Source organism: Rhincodon typus, chromosome 22, assembly GCF_021869965.1.
Source record: "Rhincodon typus isolate 14 chromosome 22, sRhiTyp1.1, whole genome shotgun sequence".
Taxonomy (NCBI): Eukaryota; Metazoa; Chordata; class Chondrichthyes; order Orectolobiformes; family Rhincodontidae; genus Rhincodon; species Rhincodon typus.
The window spans coordinates 112,504-136,857 of NC_063353.1; the positions used below are offsets into that span (position 1 = coordinate 112,504).

The following is a 24,354-nucleotide window of genomic DNA, read 5'->3' on the forward strand; positions in this document are numbered from 1 at the left end:
TGCCCCTTTGGACCCATTGTGTGAAGATGTTGTCAACCTGCAAGTGTGCAATGCTACTTTTGATCTTTAACATTCAATGTAAGGTTCCTTCCAAGTGTTTACTATTGGTGATAAGGATGTATCAAAAAACATTAAAGTTCAAAAGTTTCCACAGAGTGTATCGATTTACTGTCTGATTTTTATGGTCTTATTGATTTTAAAATACCAGTGGATGCTACTTTCCATAGAACGTCCTTCAATTCTTATCTGTTCTACATAATACAGTTATACATTATTATAGTTTGTTGAAATGATTGAGCCAGTACACTAGGTGGAATTAACTTGCACAGAGCAAAATATCGATGGATCTTCTGCACAGTAGCGATATTTGGTCTTACACAATTCTAAATGAAAAACAAGTATATTTTAAGGAGTGCAAAATTATTGCAAACACATTTGAATTTTCATGATGACTTTCAAAACTTTTAATCCTCTTAGTACTAACAGTAGCTTTTATGTTTGTATTCAGTTTTCTGGTGTATTAGATAATCCTGTTATTACTAAAATTCTACACAGGTGTGACATGACTTGCCAATTTTCATACTCTATGCCCCAACTGATGAAGTTAAGCATGCCATATACTTTCTCGACCAACTTATCCACTTGTGTTACTAATTTCAAGGAACTGTGAACCTGTATACCTAGATCCCTCTGTATGCCACTTACCCCCTGAATTTGATCTCCCAAAATGTATCACCTCGTATTTGTCCATATTAAACTTCATCTGCCATTTCTCTGCCCAAGTCTCCAGCCTGTCTATATCCTGCTGTGTCCCCCGGCAATCCTCCTCGCTATCCACAGCTCCTTCTATCTTTGTGTCATCTGCAAACTCATTAATAAGGTCACCTACATTCTACTCCAAGTTGTCTTTATATTACAAACAACAGGGGTCCCAGCACTGATTCCTGCTAGTCATATGACCAGTCACAGATCTTCAATCTGAAAATCATCCTCCCACTGCTACTCTCTGTCTTCTATGACTAAGCCAGTTCTGCATCCATCTTCCCAGCTCACTGCAGATCCCATGTGACTATATCAGCCTGTCATGAGCTTCCTTGTCAAAGGCCTTGCTAAAGTCCATATAGACAACATCTACTGCCCCCAATCTACATTCTCCAGTTCCTATCTAATATTGTGGTAGTTAGTCTTTCTCCCGATTTAATACTTTCACCCAAGGACTACTCTTATCCTTATCCATAAGTAACTTAAAATTTATAGAATTATGTTCACTTGTCCCAAAATGCTCCCCCACTGAAACTTTGATCACCTAGCTGGACTCTTTTTCCAATACCAGGTCTAGTATGGCCCCTTCCCTAATGGACTATATACATATCGTTTCAAAACCGTCCTGGATATACTTAACAAATTTCCCCCCCTTTCCACACCCCTGGCACTAAGCGAATCCCAGTCAATATAAGGGAAGTTAAAATAACCCACCACATCAACTCTGTTGTTTTTACATTTTTCCATAATCTGTCCACATATCTGTTCCTCGATCACCTGCTGGCTGTTGGTGGCCTGTAATATAATCCCATTAAAGTGTTTGTACCCTTCCTGTTGCTGAGGTCTACCCATATGGCCCTGCTGAATGAATACACCAAGGTGTCCTCTCACAGTACAGCTGTGATGTTCTCCCTTATCAATAATGCAACACCCTCACCTCTTTTACATCTCTCTATATCTCACTTGAAACATCCAAATCCTGGAATGTTAAGCTGCTAGTCTTGTCCCTGTCTCAACCAAGTCTCTGTAATAATTACAACATCATAGTTATTTGTATTTATTCAAGATCTAAGTTCATCTGCTTTGCCTGTCATTCTCCTCGTATTAAAACAAATTTACTTTAGACTGCCAGTCACACCATGTTCAGTAACCTCCCCTGTCAGTTCTTCCTCTTAGCCTTATTGGCTTTAGTCTCTGACTCCTCCATATTCTACACCAGACCTACTGCTGTGCTTCCCAAACTCCATTTCTGCCCTACCCCCCACCGGCCACCATGATACTCGCTTAAAACCTCCCAAGTAGCACTAGCAACCTCCCTGCCAGGATATTGGTGGCCCATCATCTTCTAAAGGTCCCACCTGCCTGAAGAAGACATCACAATGACCACATACCTGAAGCCCTGTATGTACACACAGTCTGGCGTATATCTTTCAGACTATTCATGAGTTTGTTGAAGGACCAACTGAAGAAAGATAGAGCAAACCTCTACAGATTTGACCCCAGCAAATTAACCAAACTTAGGTTCACTTCATGTTAGATAATAAAGTAATTGAACTCAAGACGGTTTTGACTTATTTTATCATTCTGCTACCAAATAAAACATTCTGCATTGATGACTCAAACAGGCAGACTCCTACCTGAGACTGTATTGATAGGAATCTGGTCTTTGTCCATAAGATTGGTTTGCTTAAGGCATATTGCCAAGTCCCCTCAATTAATTCAAGCCAAAGACATTCCAATTTTGTAATACCAGACACTTTGCTCCAACATACAGTCATGCCATTTGTCTTGAACAACATATTGGGTACCTTTCAAAAACTCAATAATCAGGTGATTGCTAGTTGAGTAATGAGTGGTTCACATCAACAACATTTTGGTGGACAGGGAGTGATCATGCTCAGCATTTCAGAGCTCTGTTTCACAGCTAACCTTGTCATAAATCTGCGACAAAACAGAATTGTCAAGACTAAGGTCACTTATTTCAGACAAATTATGGTCAAGGTCAAATGGCTTTGAGATGAAAAGAATCAGGCAATCATACAGTTTCTTTAACGAAGGTGAAGAAAGCATTATGTTTTCTGAATATATGTGATTTCTACATGAAATTTGAGTTAAATTTCAGCACAGTGATCACCCCATTGACAGAGTAATACAACACAGAAACAAGCCTTTCAACCCACCATATCTATGCCAACCAACTAACACCAAACTACACAAATTCCACTTACCTGCACTTGGTGCTTCCCTTTCTTTTAGCTTCTCTGTAACCTTGTCCTCTCTCCCCTCCCCCCACCCCAGTGAGACTGTCTGTTTTTTCCAGTCTGGCATTAGACATACCATTGTCCTGCCATTCTCACATTCCAATCACTCAATCTGAAGTATCAACATCTTTTCTCCCCCAGCACTCTACACCCCACTAATCCCACACCCTCACCTCAGCTATATAGCATAAATGCTGCCCCCTCCACACACACAACTTTGGTTCTGATGAAGAATCATCTAGACTCAAAACATTAGCTTGCTCTCTCTCCATGGACGTTGTCTGACCAGGAGTAGGTTCTGCATGTTTTTTCTGAAATTTGGACAGTTTTCCCTGTCTCTCACTCACCTTCTGAATGCATTTGAGGATGAAAGACCTCTTGATATACCCCATGTTTAGGGCATCAAACTGTAGGCTCCCGAGGCGGAATATGAGGTGTTGCTCCTCCAGTTTGCGAGTGGTGTCATTATGACACTGGAGGAGGCCCAGGATGGACATGTCACCCAGGGAGTGGGAGGGGAGTTAAAATGGTTGGTGACCAGAAGGTGTTGTCATTTGTTGCATACAGATCGCAGATGCTCTATGAAATGGTCTTCGAGTATACACTTGGTCTCACCGATGTAGAGGAGGCCACATCGGGTGCAGCGGATACAGTAGTCCAGGTTGACGGATGTGCAGGTGAACCCCTGTCTGATATGGGAGGTTTGTTTTGTGCCTTGAATGGAGGTGAGGGGGGAGGTGTAGGGGCAGGTGTAGCACTTCCTGCAGCTGCAGGGAAAGGTGCCAGAGGTGGTGGGGTTAGTGGGGAGTGTGGAGCGGACAAGGGAATTGCAGAGAGAGCGGTTCCTACAGAAGGCAGATAGGGGTGGGGAGGGAAATATCTCTTTGGTTGTGGGATCGGATTGTAGGTGGCGGAAGTAGCCGAGAATGATACGTTGGATGCGGAATTTGGTGGGGTGATATGTGAGGACAAGGGGAATTCTGTATTTTTTTGTTGGGGGAAGGGGGTGTGAGGGCAGACGTGCGGGAATTGCAAGAGATGGAGTTGAGTGCCTATAATCCGACCTCACAACCAAAGGGTTATTTCCCTCCCCAGCTCTATCTGCCTTTCATAGGGACTGTTGTCTCCACGACTCCCTCGTCCGCTCCACACTCTCCACTAAGCCCAGCACCCCCGGCACCTGCACCTCCCCCCTCACGTCCACTCAAGGCACAAAACAAACCTTCCATATCAGACAGGGATTCACCGTGCTCTGTGAGCGAACTGTTGCACCTTCTCAGGCCTGAGGGAGCTGTCCTGTTCCTCCCGCAGTGAGATCAGGTGTCATCGGGTTGGTTATGAAGCCGCGAAGGCCCAGCTCTGTGTCGGACTGAGATGCTGTTGTGCTGATTCCCAATGGTGGGAGCTAGCGTTCTGGGCGGCGGCTGCTCATCTCCTTCCCCACCTTGGTACTTTGCTTCATTTTCAGTTTGTGGCCATCCTACCCACTGATTGAGACTGCAGTACTGGTCACTGCATACCACCCTCATCATACGGAGCCTCAGCCCCTTGGTCACTGCTCTCAATATCCAACTTGAATGACTTTTACAAAATCTGGGACTGCAAGGGCTGAGTAATTTGTTGAAATGGTTTTTAGCTTTTCAATAGCTATTTAGCATAACTCAGCCATTTGGGCTTTCGTGTTTGATTGAGCAGATTTCTTTAGCAGAGCTCAGTCAGAGCAGCAGCAAGAAAGGAGCAGAACGGAGTGAACCTGGGGTGAACAACGACAGAGGAGTTTCTGGATAAAAACTGGAGGAGCAGGGCCCAGATTGAGTTCCATCGGCGTGGGAGAGGGAGAGGAGCAGGATTGAGTTCAGTTGGAGAGGAGCAAGACTGAGTTCAGTTGGAGCGGGAGCAGGAGTGGGAGAGGATCGAGTTCAGTTTGGAGCGGGCGCAGGAGACGGAGAGGATTGAGTTCAGTTTGGAGCGGGCGCAGGAGACGGAGAGGATTGAGTTCAGTCGGAGCGGGAGAGGGAGAAGGAGCGGATCAAGCTCAGACAGAGCAGCAGGGGAACAGAGTGAACTCAAATCAGAACTGGAAAGAAGTGGATCGAGCTTAGTCAAAGCAGGAGAGGAGCACAGCGGCTCGAACATTCACTGAATCCGGAGGCAGAGCTCCTGAGGTGACATCACAGTTCAAAAGCTGATGTATGCAAAAGGATTGGCTGCTTAGGAGCCAGCTTTAGCGACTGAGTGAGTAATACCAGAGGGAGACAGAGTGTAATGTCCTTATTTTTGTGGTCTGCAGTTTGTTAGGAATGGAAAGAGAAAGAGCAAGAAATCTGATTTGGTGAAGTTTGGATAAGATTAAGTAATTTGTTCCCAGTTTACTGTCTGCAGTTGGTAAGGATCATAATGGCAGGAGAACTCGGCGCCATGGAATGCTCCTCCTGCAATGTATGGGAACTTGGGGATTCTTCCAGTCTCCATTGTGACTATGTACACAGGGAGTGTGTTCAGCCACAACTCCTGATCTGCTGCATGGAGCAGCTGGAGCTGTGATGGACTCACTGTGGAGCATCCGTAAAGCTGAAAATGTGTGGATAACATGTTTAGCGATCTGGTCACATCACAAGTAAGGGCTAGACAGGCAGGAAAACATTGAATGATCAACAAGAATATTAGTGAGTGAGGGCAGGTAGTTCAGGAGTCCCCTGTGGCAGTCCCCCTCTCAAATTGTTATACCGCGTTGGATACTGTTTTGGGTGTGGGGGTGGGGAGTGGGATTGCCTCTCAGGGGAAAGCAGCAACAGCCATGTTTGTGGCACTACAGCTGGCTCTGCTGCACAGCGGGAGAGGAGAAAACTGGGACAGCTTTCCTGAGAGGGGACTCAATTCTAAGGGGAACTGAATGTAAGTGGTTATATGGCCACAAACGAGACTTTCATATGCAATGTTGCCTCCTGGTGCTACGGTCAGTAATGTCTCAGGGTGGCTGCAGGGTATTCTGAAGGGAGAGGGTGAAGAGCCAGCAGTCGTGGTACATGTCAATACCAGCAACATGCATGTAAACAGAAATTAGGTCCTGCATCAGGAATTTAGAGAATGAGGTATCCCTCAGATGAGGGGAGAGGTCGAGGAGGAGAGTCCTTCATGGTGACCTCAGCCAGTGCAGGAATTGGACCCATGCTGTTGGCACTACTCTACATTGTAAACCAACTGTCCAGCCAACTGAGCTAATCAATCCTCACTCGTCCATACTGCTGATGTTCCCAAACTAAACTAGTCCCACGAGCCTGTGTTTAGCCCATATCCCTCCAAACCTTTCATATTCATCTACTTATCCAATCTCAACATGACATCCCAGCTCTTATACTCAAAGGTCTGAGCAATGAAGGCAAGCGTGCTAAATGTCCTCTTAACCACCCTGTCTACTTGTGATGCAAACTTCAAAGAATTAGGTATCAGAACCCCTAAGTCACTCTGTTCTACAACACTACCCAGGACACTACCATTAATTGTATAAGTCCTGCCGTTGTTTTATTTTTACCAAAATCCAAGATCTTACATTTCTCCAAATTAAACTCCACCTACCAATCCTCCAAGGAGAATAAGTCCAATTTCTCTAATCTTTCCTTGTATGTAAAATCCCTAATTCTTGGTGCCCAGAACTGAACACAATACTCCAAATGTGGTCTAACCAATGATTTGTAAAGGTGTAGCATCACTTCCTTGCTTTTATACTCAATGTCTCTGTTTATAAACACAGGATCCTATAAGCCTTCTTAACAACTGTTTTAACTTTCCAAGTTACCTTCAGAGAATTATGCACGTGAACCCCAAGGTTCCTCTATTCCTGTATTCCTGTCAAAGTTGTACCATTAAGCCTGTATTGTCTCTCAGTGTTTCTTCTACAAAATTCATTACTTCACATTTCTCTGCATCGAAATTCATCTCCCAGGTGTCTGCCCATTGGCCAACTTGTCAATGTCCCTTTGAAGTTGCTCAGCATCATCCTCACACTTCATTTTTCTTCCTAGCTTAGTATCATTTGCAAATTTAGAGATTTTGCCCTGAACACCCATTTCCAGATTATTCATATAAATCAGATAAAGCCAGGGCCCAAACACCAATCCCTGGAGAACACTGATTCAACTCAACTTTTAATCCAAGCTGCCAAGGACCCATCAATCCCAAACATTTCTAGTTTGCTAACCTACCTGCCATGTGGCATTGTATTAAATGCTTTCTGAAAGTCCAAATGCACAACATGCATAGCACTACCCTCATTCACTGCTTGTGTCACCCTATCAAAGAACTCAATTAAATTTGACAGGTGTGACCTGCCCTTGACAAAGCAAAGTTGACTGTCAAGTATTAACTTATATTTCTCTAAGTACATATTTACCTCTATTTATGGTCTCCATCAGTTTCCCCACTGTTGCCTGCCATTACACACTACCTGTTATTAGTCACTAATAGTCCCCATTAACTATTCACCCTCCCAGCCTGATCGTTATCAACTCTTTGTCTGCCCAAGTGCTCTTCACTCTCTTTAGGCTGTATCCTTTTGTTTACACCCTACCCCAACCCCCTCCCCTTTTTTCTGCATATAAACTGACATTTTCCCAGCCACCATCAGTTCTGAAGAAGGGTCACCGGACCCGAAACATTAACTCTTTTTTTCTTCACAGATGCTGCCAGACCTGCTGAGCTTTTCCAGCAATTTTATTTTTGTTCCCACTGTTGATGTCAAGCTGACAGGTCTGTAGTTTCCTGAGTTATTCTTTCTGTCTTTCTCAAACAAAGGTGTCTCATTTGCAAACTTCCCGTCCCTGGGACTAATCAGATGCAGCAGGAATACTCGGACAGTCCCGTGGGCAGAGAAAACGTGGACAGGATAAGGCACATGGGTGGACTAGAAGGCTAAATTTTATCTATTTTAATGCAAGGACTGGTAAGGTGGATGAACTAAGAGCATTGATCAGCACGTGGGACTATGATATTGTTGCAGTTACTGAGATATGATTGAAGGAAGGACAGGACTGGCAGCTCAACATCCCAGGATACAGATGTTTCAGGCAGGATACAGTATGCTTCCCATCATTGCTCGGGGCATTGAGTATAAAGATTGGCAAATCATTTTGCAGCTGTTCAAGACTTTAGTTAGGCTACATTTGGACTGTTGTCTGCAGGTCGAGTCACTACACTGTAGAATCAGAATCAGAATAGCCTCAAATCAGTGCAGTGAAAAGTTTGTAATCTCGGCTCTTGGAGCCATCTTAGGTACAGACTACTTAGGTACGGATACTTTAAGTGTTGTTACAGAGTTAAAAAAAAATAGGTTAGCATGGGAACAGAGTGTAAAAAGTCGAAAACGATAATAAAGGTGACCATAAGTACTTAAGTTCCAGTCCCTCTCCAATGTGAGTCTGTGCCCACTGGCCCCAGAACACAAGGCCATGCTGCCTCCACATGCTGGCCTCTCTCCGGGACTCGGCCCGCTCACTCCACCAATGCTGTGGGACTTGACTCGGGAATACAGGTTTAGGGTGAGAAGGGCAGTGTTTAAAGGAAATGTGTGAGGCAAGATGTTTACGCAGAGGGTGGTAGATGCCTGGAATGTACTACCATGGGAGGTAGACGAAGCAGATGCAATATCAACTTTTAAGTGACTTCTGGACAGATCGACACAGGCAAGGAGTAAAGGGATATGGACCATGTGCAAGCAGATGGGATTAGTTTAGAATGGCATCATGATTAACACAGACATGGTGGGCCAAAGGGCCTATTCCTGTGCTAAATATTCTGTGTTCTCTGTATAAAACTCTGGATTGGTGTGCAGGGGGATGCGTACCCACTGCTGCCCTCGTTCTGATGGCCATCTTTGTGAGCAGCTGCAGTTGCATCAAACTGTGTATAGATCCCCGGCACGCACTATGTACTGAGGTTCTACGTGCCCTCAGTGTTGTGAAGGATGGGGCTGGCCGCGTCGCCACAGAATGCTCCAAGTAGTTGGACCGTTCCATATCACCTGTCCTTCATGGATAAATTTTCAAAGAAACAGTTCTGACCACAAGTACCTAACATCCTTGAGACCCTGCAGGAAATGGAGAGGGTGGATCCTATCAGGTTGTTCCCTGAGCTGAATGTCAAAGTCATTTTGGAAAATACCTCATTACCAGAACTTTCCAATAAGCCCCAAGGTATCCCTTGGCTGGTGGTGAGAATGGCACTTCCTGTGAGATGCTTCATGTATGCCCAGAATCTCAATGCCATTGCAAGGTGCCCTCGAATTGACTGCAGGGTGTAGAGACTTTCACACTCTCCTGCTGGAATGTGGGTTTGCAAAGGAAGTCTAGAGGGAGATGCAGTGGTCTTTTTTGTCACTGTTCATCCTGAGCAGCAGAACTCTGTGCTCTATAGTCTGTTTCCCAGGACACACGCCGAGACAAACATTGACTGCACCTGGAGGACCATCAATTTGTTGATAAGTGCTTTTTGGTCTGCCTGAAACTTTTTAGACTTCCAGAGCAAGAAATTGACCTCAACCAGGTGTTGTAGACTGGCATATTCCAAGGTCCAGGACTATGCACTGAGGGGCACACTAAAGCTTGGGGCAGCTGCTGCCATGAGGCAGTGGGGAAGACTGCCATCTACAGTCTTTCTGCTGAAGTTAGATGGCGGTCCCTTCAGTTATCAGACTCTGCTGGTAAATGTAGCCTTGTACAAGTAAGAAATTTCTTGGATTTGTTTGCTGGATAGAGTCAAACTCCAATGTCTGTTTGTTTCTTCATGTGCTACTGTACAGAACTGAACTGCTTTAGTGACTATGTATGTATATAAAGATATTTTTATGAATAAAGTATATTTTGGAAATTAAAAAGAGGGAGTGGTCATCACTACGGTGAGGCAGTCAGGGAGCCATCACCATCACAGTGAGGCAGATCAGAAGTGTTCACTGCTGCGGTGAAGCAGCTGGGAAAACCGGTCCGCAATCTGCTCTTGTGGGGAAGAACAAGAATGAAAATTCATTGAATGATATTGGGAAAGGGAGGATTTGAAGATCACACCAAACCTTAGACAAGGAGCTGACCCAGATGCCTGTTTATCAGTAAATGGAAGGTGAACGTGTCCAGACTCACCTGAGTGGGGGAGGAGCAGCACCAGCAGTGGTGAGAAGACTTAAAGCTGGGAATTTTGATCATTCTGGTGTTTACATTGTTTTTTCATCTTTTCTTTTAGAAAGTGATGTCACAGAGAGGTTGTGGTCTGATTGGCTCGTAAGGGACCTATATTAGCAACAGATCTTAATTAGGACTACATTCAGAAAGGAGTGCAATCATTTAGGGACTATCTGAGAATGATATATTTAACAATAAATAAAACCTAATTAACTATATTAGAAACGGCAGTACAGGCGATGTGTGGTTTTTGGATGATGTGGGAGCTGGTGGATCCCATTGCAAGTCACAGTGACTACATTCTGTCGTGTGAGGTAGTTGGTGAACTAGAATCCAAACTTTAGACACCACAGCACATCCGGGATGGAGAGAGTTACCGTGATGCTGAGTTCCAGGCAGTCACACCCGTAGCTTAAATATTTCAAATTTGGCCCATGGTCAAGGACAGAAAGGGTGTGACAACGTGAGGCAGGTAGAGAGATCCTGAAAGTGACACTAGAGGAGACTCAGCTCTTGACCTTGTCTAACAGGGGTAGGAGGTACTAGCTCTCTGTACAGAAGAGGCAAGAGTCTGCTGGGAGGTTGGTCAAACTGACCGCTGCGGAGACAGTAAGAACCGCAGATGCTGGAGTCAGAGTCAATAAAGTGTGGAGTGGAGGAACACAGCAGGTCAAAGGAACAGGAAAATCGATGAAGGGTGTAAACCCAAAATGTCAGCTTTCCTGCTCCTTTGATGCTGCCTGACTTGCTGTGTTCCTCCAACTATTGAAACTGACCACTGCACCTTGATCCAGGAAGCCATTCAAGAGGTACAATACAAAGGAAAGTGGTAATGATAGGGGATTGTATAATTACAGGGTAGATAGCATCCTTTGTAAGCAGGATCAAGAGTCCTTCATGGTGTGTTACCTAGCTAGTTCGAAGGTGAAGAATATCGCAAGTCAACTTGAAAGGATACTGGAATGAGGGGGGAAGATCCATTGTTGTGGTCCATGTTGGCACTAACAACAAAGACAAGAATAGGCAAGAGGTCCTGTTTGGAGAATGCCAGGAATTAGGAACAAAAATTAAAAACAGAACCTCAACTGTTTAATAAACTGAAAGAACTGTGAATGCTGTAAATCAGGAAGAAAAACAGAAGTTGTTGGAAAAAAGCTCAGCAGGTCTGGCAGCATCTGTCTAGAAAAATCAGAGTTATCATTTCTGAGGAAGGGTCACCGGACCTGAAACATTAACTCTGATTTTTCTTCACAGATGCTGCCAGACCTGCTGAGCTTTTCCAGCAACTTCTGTTTTTGTTCCTCAATGTTTGTAGTCTCTGGATTATTACTTGAACCACATGCAATTTGGGACCAGGATTCTAGTGGAAAGGCTAAATAGGGTGGTCACAAGGACTTTAAACTAGTTACAGTAGGATGGGTTTATTAAAGTTTCCAGAACAAGTAATAGGGCAGAGAGTAAGGAGAGGCTCAGGAATTTGATTTCAGACACAGCAAATAAGGGGACAACAACGAGAAGGCAGGCAGTCAATGTAGGATTAACGGTGTTGAACTTAAATGCACACAGTATATGAAACAAACAAAATAAGCTTGTAGTGCAGATTGAAATTGGCAGGAATGATGTTGTGTACATCACAGAGATGTGGCTGCAAGGGGACCAGGGTTGGGAACTAAATATCCAGGATTACATGTCCTTACCGAAAGGGCGGGCAGATGGGCAGAGGAGGTGATGTTGCCTTGTTAGTAAGAAATGAAATTACATCAGTAGCAAAAAGCAAGTTTCAGAAGGCATAGAATCTGTGTGAGCAGAGTTGAGGAACCGGAAAGGGAAAGGACCCCAATGGGAGTTATGTGCAGGCCCCCTAACAGTAGTCAGGATGTGCGGCAGAAAATAAATCAGGAAGTAGAAAAGGCATGTAAGAAAGGTGCTATTACAATAATCACAGAAAGTGCTGGAAAAACTCAGCAGGTCTAGCACCATCTGAGGAGAGAAAGCAGAGTTTCAGGTCCAATGACCCTTCTTCCAAAGTCTTCTGAATGTCCCTAACAGAATAACGTACTGGCATGGATAGAAGATTGGCTGACTGGCAGAAGGTCAGTGAGGATAAAGAGGTCTTTAACAGAGTGGCAGCCGGTGACTAGTGGAGTTCCACAGGAGTCAGTGTTGGGACCAAAACTATTATGTTAGACAATAACAATCCAGATCAAGAAACTGGGGGAATTGTTACTAAGTTTGCAGGTGACACAAAGATAGATGGAGGGACAGGTAATGTTGAGGAAGCGGGAAGGCTGCAGAAGGACTTGGACAGGTTTGGACCGGGTGGTGGTAGCCTAGTGGTATTATCGCTAGATCGTTAACCAGACACCCAGTTAATGTTCTGAGGACCTGAATTAAAACCCCCCGTTAAAGGTGATAGAATTTGAATTCAATAAAAATTTGGAATTAAGAGTCTAATAATGACTGTCGAATGTTGGAAAAACCCATCTGGTTCATTAATGCCCTTAAGGGAAGAAAACTGTCATCCTCACCTGGTCTGGCCTACATGTGACTCCAGAGCCACTGCAATGCCCTCTGGTTAATCAGGGATTGGCAATAACTGCTGGCCTAGCTAGTGATACTTTCATCCCATGAATGAATAAAAAAGAGTTAACAGAGTGGGCAAGGAAGTAGCAGTTGGTGTATAATGTGGGAACGCGTGAGGTTATGCACATTCGTAGGAAGAATAGTGGCATAGTCTATTTTCTAAATGGGGAAAGGCTTCAGAAATCTGGAACACAAAGGGAGTTAGGATTCCTAGCTCAGAATTCATTTAAGGTTAGCATGCAAGTTCAATTTGCAGTTAGGAGGCAAATGCAATATTAACATTCATTCCATGAGGACTAGAATACAAGAGTAGGGATGCACTGCTGAGGCTGTGTTAGGCTCTGGTCAGACTGCGTTTGGCATATGGTAAGCAGTTTTGAGCCCTGTATTTAAGGAAGCATGTGCTGGCCCAGGAGAGAGACCAGAGGAGATTTACAAAAATGATCCTGAGAGTGAAATACTTGTCATTTGAGAAGCGGTTGTGGACTTTGGGTCTGTACTTGATAGAGTTTACAAGGGTGAAGGGGGATCTGATTGAAACTATTCAGGCCTTTCAGTATTCTGTAAGAATAAAAGTACAGAAGGTATTTCCACTGGTAGGAGAGACTCGGACCTGGGGGCAGAGACTCAGAGTGAAGAGACAACTGTTTTAGAACTGAAATGAGGAGGAATTTCTTCAGCCAGTGGTAGTGATTCTGTGGAACTTATTGCCGTAGAAGGCTGTGGAGGCCAATTCATTGAGCTTTGTTAGAACAAAGATAGATAGGTTCTTGATTGGTAAAGGGATCATGGGTTACAAGGAGAAGGCAGGAGAATGGGGTTGAGATGCATCTCAGCTATGATCGAATGGCAGAGCAGCCTCGATGGACCAAATGGCCTAATTATACGCCTATATCTCATAGTCTTATGATCTTCCAACATATCTTTTAATGTGGATTCTCTATCTACCACAGTCAATTTTCCCCTCATTCCTTTGTAATTCCCTTTGTTCAGATTTAAGATGCCAGTTTCAGATTAAAGCACATCACCTTCCAACTTAATGTAAAATTCTATTATATTATGGTCACTCTCCTTTAATGTTCTTTTACATTTAGTTATGAATAATTAGCACTTTCACATTATAGATTTAAAACAGCTTGTTCTCTAATTGGTTCAATTCGCATGCTTGATCATTACAACATGTAATTGTGATGAGAGTTGTATTTTCAGTGTTCATGCGGCAGTAACTACATAAACATTATCTTTCATTATTTTTCTGTCGCGATCTCTATTTTTCCTTTGATCGAGTAGAATCAGAAAAATTTTAAATTCCCATTCATTAAAGTATAGTGATTCTCAATTAAACACATCATCAGTTGTTACATTTCATACACCAATTATTGATGTGAGCATTTTTTAAATCAAAACGTGCCACAATTCAACATATCATCCAGATGTTTAGCAATGCCTCAGGATTCAGCTTGCTAATGTCACAACTGCCGCAAAGTGGCTGTGATGTTAAATTTTATCCATCCTTTAAATGCAGGAAACAAAGCTTGTGGGGCGGCTGAGTTAGGCGGGATGCAAACTTTCGATTTCTCGAAAGCAGGATGAGATGCAGAGGTAAAGTCAGCGATGTGACTGTGGTGTATTGGACCGCATACTGCCCTATGGCGCTATGTATTTGTTATATATATTTGCATGCTATGAAAATTCATTAGCGTATTTATTTTTCCAATCTTCAAGATAAAGTGGGCGCGCGGGAGACTCTCGTTGCACCGGGTTCATGTTTGGTTGAAGTTGGTATTTTGTGCAGTTGTGTGAGGTCAGTGATTTTTCTTGTCGGAGTCTACAGCACAAGAACGGCAGCCTGGATGGATTTTCGGGACTGGAAAAGGGGAGTCGCAGTGAGGCTGCGGGACCGTTTTGTACGTTCAGAGTCTGGATCCATGGAAGAGGAAAGCAAGAGAGGAAAGACGGTGGGGTCTGGTGCGTGAAGATGTGAAGTGGGAGAGGCTGAGTGGGTGCAGCTTTGGGGACTGTCACTCGAAGCAAGAAAATGAGACATCCAAAGTTTTGTCCAAACGTGTGTCCATCTCAAGGTAGTAGCTTCGACAGGCCTTATAGGACTTTGAGTTTTCATTTCAATTATCTTGAACAATATCCTTTACAATACGTAGAAGGGAAGCTGAGTCTGGAAATTCAGCCATATCCTACCGAATGGTGAATTAAACATTGGACATTTGCATTCAGTCCAAAGGGAACAAAAATATAACATTGTTTCTGTCACAATAAGGGAAACGACCTAACTGCCCCGAAGTCATCAAGAGACATGCCAGTACATGTAACTCACCAACAAAGCTAATCCCAACAAGTAATTTACGATGTATACTGAAATTGATATAATGCAAAATATTGACAGATGAAATTTAAATTTGAAACAAAAACACCTGTGTTGTCGATCGGTCTAATGTGAATGGCAACAAAGCAGGAAAATCGTGATTGATGCCCACTGTCCGCTTCTCAGTAGCTGGTCAGTCAAAGCTCCCCCGCTTCCTGGTCACACGTCTCTCCGACAGTTTAAGCTTTAAGTGTGTTTGAGAGGAAACCAATGATGTACACTTCTGTTCCACCAATTGGAATAGCATGCCACTATTAAGAAATCCGCCCAACGTACGACATCGTGATAAATTAGGATGTTTAAGAGGCTTTTCAGAAACAAGCCCTTCTGTGCCCTTGGTGAATCATATAATCTTAAAGCTTCCCATGTTATTGCAGTTTTCCACTAATCCCATAGATCAATTGGAATCAAATTGTTCTTCGAGATGCTTTTTAAATCAACCTGTTCAGAGATGTGTCTGTGCAGCAATTGGCACTTGATTCCAGGCCTCCTGGTTCAGAGAGAAGGACACTACAACTGCACCACAAGATGCCTTCTCCCAGCCAGATTCCAGATATTCTCAAAATGTTATGATGCACCTCTGGAGCAAGTTGGATTTGAACCTGTGTTTATTGTTCTTCAAAATTACCCCAATAATTTAGTTGACTGCTAATTGGCAGAACGTGACTGATCTCTAACAAACAAAACAGAAATTGCTGGAGAAACCCGGCAAGTCTGGCAGCGTCTGTGAAGAGAAACCTGAGTCAATGTTTTGAGTTCTTCTTCAGACAGTTTAGCTGACAGGTTCATGTTAGAAGTGAGAGGAAGGGGTATGGATTCTGAGGCTTTCCCTAATGCAGTATTGAGGATGGTGACCCCCTCCTGACCTTCAACTCACTCCACCTACACCCACAACATCAGCTGCTCACTTCACCTTTCCAGAGAGTGGGAAATATTCTGGGCCAGTGTCGTCATCACCCACAACTGCCTCCATCATAGGAAGCAGCATCAAACCATCAGATTGAAAAATTATGTTCAGTAAACAGTTGACTGAAAGTAGAGCATTAGATAGTTACAATTTAATTCTTTGATGTTTTCAGGATATGGCTTTAATTGAAGACCAGTGTTTGTTACCCAGCCCTGTTTCACAGCTCTGCCAAATTTGTTAACTTAGTTTTCACTCTTGCCCTTCTACAGTTCTCCGTTGTGAGTTTCATACCAAACTACTGGGACGTCATATCAATGAAGTCAAAGGGCAAGAAAGATGATTGACCAGCTTTTGCTGACAAAAATGCCTACCATCAGTGCTGTTTGTTTATATATCTAAGTTGATGGATATGCAGAGTATGATTTTTATTTAGTGTGGGGGAGAAAAGCAACAAGAGTATAGGGCAATGCGTGTATCAGAGGACTGGAAGTTCAGGATTGTGAGAGTGTAAATCCACCAGAGGTCCTGGCTGTAAGTGTGTAAAAGGAGTGATTGGTTGGGATTGAGTGTGTAAAAGCAGCAAGGGTTCAGTGATGTGAGTGTGTACAGCCACAAGGATTTAGTGATATGAGTGTGTACAAATCGGTTTGGTGACAGATAAGAGAATGGCAAAGGTAAAAGGTCACTTGTATGAGTAATTTATAGCTCTCCTAACAGTAATCTCGCAGTTGCAAGAGGTATATGGGAAGAAATAGTGGGGTGTTATGAAAAAGATATAGCAATAGTCTGTAGATGATTTTAATCTATTCATAGCTTGGACAAATAAGATTGGCAGAGGTAGCCTGAAGGATAAATTCATAGTGTTTTCAGGTCAGATTCTTACAGCAACATGTTCTAGAGGCAACCTGAGAGCAGTTAATTCCAGATCTGCTAATGTTGAATGAGACAGAATAAATTATGACCTCTTGATAAAGGTGCCTTTAGGTAGCAGTGATTATCATGGGTGAATTTTGCATTCAGTTTGAGGGAAAAAAGAGTGGGTCTAAGATTGGTGGTTTTAAAATTAAATAAGGGCATGAAGGTAGAGCTGGTGAGCATGAACTGAGAAATTAGCTTCAGGAACAGATTAGCAGAGATGCAGGGTGAAATATTAAAGAAGGTATTTCTTAATTGTTAACACGGATACAATGAGAGAAAGAAAGTGAGAGAGATTCTAGGTGAAGGATGCATTATTTATGACTAACTAAGGAAGCTATAGATGGTATTAAATTGAAAGAAAAAGCATCCAATTCCTCAGAGTTAGTGGCAGGTGAGAAGATTGGACTGAATATAAAATTCATGAAATAAATTTAAAAGAAAAGGAGGGGGAAAGAATTAGAATATGAGAAAAGCCAACAAGAAACATAAAAAAGATAGTAAAACTTCTACAGGTATTTAAGAAGGAAAAATGATTAACATTAGCCCTCTAGGAATGAAACCCAGGAACGAATACTGAAAAATGGAGTAATGATACATGGTTTGACAGAAATTTTGCATCTGTTTGAACTGAGCAAAACACAAACTACACCCTAGAGATGATTGTGAATCAGGAGATGAAAGGGAGAGAGGAATTTAAAACAATTAAGATCACTAGGTAAAGGGCCTGAGAACATTATTAGAACTACATCTGACAGGTCCCTGGGTCCTGATGGACTTTATCCTCTACCAGGGCTTCTCAATCTAAGGGCCAGGACCCCAGAGTGGGCATTGGGTTACATCAAGCTGACATTTTAGTATTCCCAGCTTTAAGGTATCGATTGCTGTTCTAATCAAGCTGTTAACAGCATTGCTCTTTCTGTAACAGGGCCCTGCTCCTATAGGTCTCCTCCTTGCTTAACCACACATCCACACGCTGAGGTCTCCCCATTTCTTCCCACTTTTAGTTTCAATTTTCCAAAATTCCCTGGATTCTGCAAAGATCTCATCAGACAGGAAAGTTGTAAATGTAAGTTCTGTATTCAAGAAAAGGAGATAGGAAGCAGGAAATTACAGGTCAGTTTGCTTAATATCTAGTATATAGAAAATGAAGGAGTCTTTTATTCAAAGATGTTATTACAAGGCATTTATAAAATCTTAATGCAACAAGGCAGAGGCAACGTGGTTTTGTGAAAGGTAAGTAACAAGCAGTGTGAATAAAGGGGAACCTGGAGAGATGATGTACCTGCATTCCAAAAACCATTTCATGTGGTGCTACGTCAAAGGTTACAACACAAAATAATAGCTTAGGAGGATGCAACATATCAGAATGTCTAAAGAGTTGGTTAGGTAATAAGAAATAAAGAAATAGGGATAAATAGTCATTTTTAGGTTGGCAGGATGTAATGAGTGGAGTACAATAAAGATCACAGCTGGGGCCTTAACAATTTACAAACAATTACTTGGATGAAGGGACAGAATGTATGATTGCTAAATTTGCTGATGACACAAAGGTAGGAAAGTAAGTTGGGAAGAGGACATAAGGAATCTACAAAAGGATGGATAAAGTGAGTGGGCAAAAATTTGACAGATAAAATATATGGAAAAATGTGAATTTGTCTACTTTGGCAGGAAGAACAGAAAAACAGCATATTATTTAAATGGAGAGAGATCACAGGACTCCAACATACAAAGGGATGCGGGTGTCCCAGCATAAGAATCACAAATAGTTAATTTTCAGGTACAGTAAGTGACTAGGAAGACAAATAGGATGTCCTTATTTATAACAAGGAGAATTGCATATAAAAGTAGAGAAGTTTTGCTGCAGTTGCCCAGGGTTTTGGTAAGATCACATCCAGAGTACCATGTACAATTTTATTCTCATTTAAATTTAGGACATAATTGCATTGGAAGCAGTTTAAAGAAGGATTTCTGAACTGATTCCTGGAATGAGGATAATGTCATATTAGGAAAGTTTGTGCATTTTGGACCCATGTTCATTGGAGTTCAGAAGATTGAGAGGTGATCTTCTTGAAACTTATTCAAGATAATTGACTTGACAGGGTGAATACCAAAGGATGATTCCCCTTGCAACAGAGACTAGAACTAGGAGACACAGTACAAAAATTAAGGAGTCTCCCATTTCAGACAGAGATGAGTTTTTTTTTGTCAGAGGTCTCTTCCCCAAAGAGTGGTTGAGACAGGGTTATTGAATATTTTTAAGGCTAAGCTAGAGAGATTCCTCACTGACAAGGAAGTCGAGGGTTTACAGGCAGACAGAAAAGAAGTGACAACAATTGGATCAGCCATAATCTTATCAAATGGTAAAACAGGTTTGAGGGGCTGAATGGCCTACTCCGCATCCTGTTTCTATGGAAGAGTGAACAATGTGACACAACTCTACAGTTATTGTCAATATTAGAGAGTGGGAAGTGGGTGATCAGCTGGTTCTATATTTGTGTGAAATTTGTTAGAACTGCTATAAATATTTTTCTAAACAGACCTCAGACCCACAGTGATGATGGTACGCTGCCAGAGACTCACTCACTAAATCTGTATTGATTTGTCATGTACAACTGTCATGTCACATCTTTGCCTTAAAAATTACAAACTTACATTGATTAGCCAAATTTCAAAATGGATTGTGACAGTCTATGCAGAATAAATTCTGCACATAAATCAATCTCAAATTACAGGTATAGTCCTTTCTGGATCTTGTTAGTTTGCTTGATTCTCATACATGTTGCATCAGTTTTCTACTTGTTTTTCAAACACTCAGAAATGTGATTCCGATTGCACCTGAAAATAAATCAGATTATGGAACTATTAACTTGGCAAGAATAGTATTGTTTCCTAAAAAATGAAGGATATTGTTTTAGCTTACCCCACAGTTCCTCTTTTTTAAGTCTCCTTCAGAACTTGTTTCCTTGATGTTGTTTACCTACAACAATATTAATGAGTTCAGTTATCTGAATTCAAATTGTAATCCAGTTTTAATTCACATTCTCACATATTGTAAAATTTGTGATTCCAGATGTGCCTGATATTGTATTAATTGTGAAGATGAGTAAACAGCAGATGATTGTTTGTTTTGTACTGTTTCTATTTCAGCACTCATTATTGTTCTCTACAGTTCTTCTGCATGTGATTAGTTAATGTGTTCAGCGAATAGTCAACAGGTTCACTAATCATTTCTGTACATGGTTAGTTGGTTATTTGGCGATCTTCCGATGTTACAATAATTACCTCATCTCTCACAAGTAGAATGAAAATGCATGTAGAACAAATTCATTAGAAAAAACTGTTGGTTTGAAAGTTGTTTGGCATGTACAGAAATAATTTTCTTGATTTGAGGAAGAGATCTGTATAAACTCCCAGGACTCAGAGAGAGATTGAGAAGAAACTCCAGAATATTTCTTCTTCCTTTAATTCTCCTAGTGATGTCAGGCTGCAATTAGGTTTCTTTTTATGTGTAGCCACTATCACAATATGTGAAATGCAGCAGTCATTTTGTACTGAGAAGGATTTCAAAGAGCAATGTAAAAATGACAAGAAGATCTCTTTATGTGATGTTGATTGAATGCTATATATTATCCAGGAATTCCCCGGTTCTCCTTCAAAAAGGCTGCACAGGGGAGAAAGGTATAAGTATTAGGCACCAAAGGCCATGGAGCCATGCAAGGGACACTCAGGGCCAGGGAGATGAGGGCACAGAGTCCGGGGGATGTAGGGCCATGTGGGAGTGAAAGGCAATGAGGGACATGGTGCTGCAGAGAGGGGACATAGAGACATATGGGATTAAAATGGGACACTGATAATCATATGGGATGAGAGGTGATATGAGCAAATATACAGGGAGAAAGCAAAGTAAACGTATGGTACAGAAGGGAAACATGAAAATACAAAATAAATTTTCAAAAGAAATGAAGGAGCAAGGAAAGAATTAGAAGTAAGTAACAGACAACCACCAACTCTGGTTGCTACATTACAGGAAGGATCTGGAGGCTTTGATGAAGGTGCAGAAGAGATTTACCAGAATGGTGCCTGGATTAGAGGGTATGAGATATAAGGAGAGGCTGGACAAACTAGGGTTGTTTCCTTTGGAGCAGCAGTGGCTGAGGGGAGACCTGGTAGAAGTTTATAAAATTATGAGAGGCATGGATAGGGCTGACAGTCAGAATCTTTTTCCCAGAGTTGAAATGGGGGAATGTTCAAAGGAGATGTGAGGGGCAAATTTTTTCACAGATAGTGGTAGATGTCTGGAATGAGCTTCCAGGGGTGGTGGTGGAGGCAGATATGATAGGGGCGTTTCAGGGGCTTTTAAATAGGTCCATGAATATGCAAGAAATGTAGGCATATGGGCAGGTGAAAAGAATTAGTTTACTTTGGAGTCATGGTCAGCTCATCATCGTGGGTAGAAGGGTCTGTTCTTGTGCAGTAATGTTCTGTGTTCTAACCAAAGATACCTTGTCACATATGATGTTGACAGAATTAGTGGGATGATGTTTGTCCAATATGCAGAGCATTGCATCGTGGATAGTAAGGAAGAATATTTTTGGACTGATTTCATCATCAAAAAATCCACATCTGCTTAATTTCTCCAGGATTAAATCTGAGAATAAACAAAATAACAAGAGTTAACTCACTTCAATTTAAAATTGAAACAAAGCTTGGCAATTAAATGTCAACAATCATCTATCTGTTTCATTCTCCATGGCAACACTACTACTATCACCACGTTCCAACCAAGCAGCACTCTCCTCTCATATAGCATAGATGTTGTACTTCTTATGAATTGTATTGACGAGTTCAAGATGAAAAGCTTCAAAAAATGTCTTTTTTCATAATACTAAAATAATTGTATGTTGAAACATTTTTTTCCCCAAATCTTTTAATTTCAAGCAGCCACATTGATCAAAGGCTCAAATTCTTACCTGGTCAATTTCCAAGTCCCAATCTTTGGGCTTGTCACTGCGCAAACCTCAAGTTGGAAATTTGTGCTTACATTCCTTGTTACATAGTTCAAGGTGGAGGAACTGTCACAACAGGATAAGCACCTCATCAGACCAGAAAATGTGTCCGCTGGCTCAGCTGTGCATGAGGAATGGCTTCACCCAGTATTTTTTTATTCATTTTCAGGAAACCTGGAGCCATGCTAAGGCCAATATTCATTGCCCATCCCAGATACCCTGAGATAGTGTTTCTTGAATCACTCCACTGTGAGTGATGAAAGGACTTGCAATTCTGTTGGAACCAATAAAGCAGGAGTAGGAGTAGCCCATGTGGACCCCTGTGCCTGCTTCAACATTCAACAGGATCATGACTAATTTTTAATCCCAGAAATCCCTATATGCCTTAATTCCCTAATGGTCCTAAAATATAACAGTCCCAGTCTTGAATATACTCAGCAGCTGAACTTTCACTTCCATCTGGGATAGAGAAGTCCAAAGCTTCATAGTCCCCGGAGTGAAGACTCTTCTCTTCGTCTCAACCTTACTGTAAGGCTGATTTTTTTTTTCCCTTGCAACCGTGAGTCCATGTTCTATATTGTCCAGATAATACCTTTTCTGTAGTGATGGCAAACGTCCTCAGAATTCTATATTGTGCATTGAGGTCAACTCTCATTCTCCTAAATTACAAAGTGCAAATGACCGAGAACTCTCTGTCCACAAGAGTGGTTGAAGCAGAGACAATGAATGATTTGAAGGGAAATTTATTGTGTTGTGTAAGAATGTAAGGCTGAGAATTTTTAAATCAAACCTTGCTTGACTGGGATCCAGTCTAGGTCAGCAAGTACAGTGTGGTAAATGATCAGGAATTTGTTACAAGTAAGAGCAGATCTTTGGATAAACCCAAGTTTTATGGAGGATAGGATGTGGGAAACCAACTAGGACAGTATGGAATAGTCAATTCTTGAGGCAAGAGATGAGGCTTTCAACAGCAGATGAGCAGACACAAGGGTGAAATTGACCTTAATAGGCCATTTCCTGCCACTTATTATCCACTTACTACTTACATACTGCTAGAATCTTGGGATTCACTTTTATATTACCTGCATCCTATTCTTATTTTGTCTCTGTCACTTTTATTTTTGCCTTCACCTCCCAATGTATTCTATTTGGCCTGGTTTTCATTTGAAGAATTCACCTGAAGAATTACATCCTTGTTGCAATGTAAAAAGCTTGTACCTTAAAGATCAACCATTGTTCCACTGCAGTTTTTCTTGTCACTTTCTGGTTCCATTTTACACTGGCAAGATCCCTTCTCAGCCCTTTGAAGTTTTCCTCTTCCAATTTAGATTGGTCCATGTTCTTCCAAAACCTTGATATAATGATCACTCTTATCCTGTGCTTCTCACAAACAAATGGTCCTATTGTCACACTCTCATTTTCAGCACTAGACCTGGCAATGCCTCTTCCTTATTTGGATTGAGGACATACTGCCCAAGGAAATTTAGAATACATTTCAGAAATTTTTCCCGAAACCTCTGACATCAATTACTCAAATATTTGGGGACATCATCCCAAACAGTATTAATACCCTATAGTTTTTGCATAGCTTTGTGATTTCACTGCAGATTTCTTTCGCTGTCTCTCTCTCTCTCACACACAATCACTATTTTGAAACATTTAAAAGCCAATAAAATATTAATGAATTCAGCCCTTATTCCCTCCAGGACTTTCTCCCTTTCCAACTGTAAAACATATTCCCCAAATTACTGCTATTCGCCTCCTCTTTTCCTTTCCCTATCTTTTCTGAACATGTCTGAGTCTGGCCATGCATGCCTGAAGCACAATATTTATTTCAATCTGTGTCTCTTGTCCCTACAGGAGCAAGGTTGAGAGTTGTAATAGCCAGGGAGCAAGGAAGAATGAAAGATTTACTGGGAATCAGGCACCAAAAATAGTAGACAGGGTGTCGTTTGCCAGACAGGTAGCCACAAAATGTTTTGTTTCTACAGAGGCTAAATAGTTGAAATTTTGAAAGTGTTGTTGTGTGATTTGACTAAGAGTTTTCCAGGAGGAGATAGGAAGAGATAGGATAGGGACTGGAAGGTCGATGTGCTGAACACAGATACAGGGAAGAGTCCGAGATGGCTTTGTCTCGATTAATGTGAGGCCATGTAAAATAATGGAAAGGATTGTGACACACAATCCATCTTAGTCATTAATATGGATTGTAAATACTTGCGCCCAGCACTGATACCTGTGGTGCTCCACGAGTAACCTGAAACAAGTAATTAGTAAGTTGGAACTAGTAACCTGACAAACTGAAAAGATAACAAGGTGCAGGGCTGGATGAACACAGCAGGCCAAGCAGCATCATAGGAGCAGAGAGGCT

The 24,354-nt window shown here is 42.0% G+C and overlaps 1 protein-coding gene across 1 annotated transcript in view; it reads right to left on the minus strand.

The window, feature by feature from the left end:
* Nucleotides 1–19,553: 19,553 nt before the first annotated feature.
* The window catches only part of LOC109923835 (chloride anion exchanger-like), a 61,122-nt gene continuing 56,321 nt past the window's right edge, over nt 19,554–24,354 (minus strand). The window contains exons 19-21 of the mRNA XM_048610265.1: nt 21,480–21,625; nt 19,898–19,954; nt 19,554–19,812 (exon numbers count right to left, since the gene is read on the minus strand). Of these exons, the coding sequence (XP_048466222.1) occupies nt 19,789–19,812; nt 19,898–19,954; nt 21,480–21,625 (227 nt within the window). The 3' untranslated portion in view covers nt 19,554–19,788. The remainder of the gene's footprint in view (nt 19,813–19,897; nt 19,955–21,479; nt 21,626–24,354) is intronic.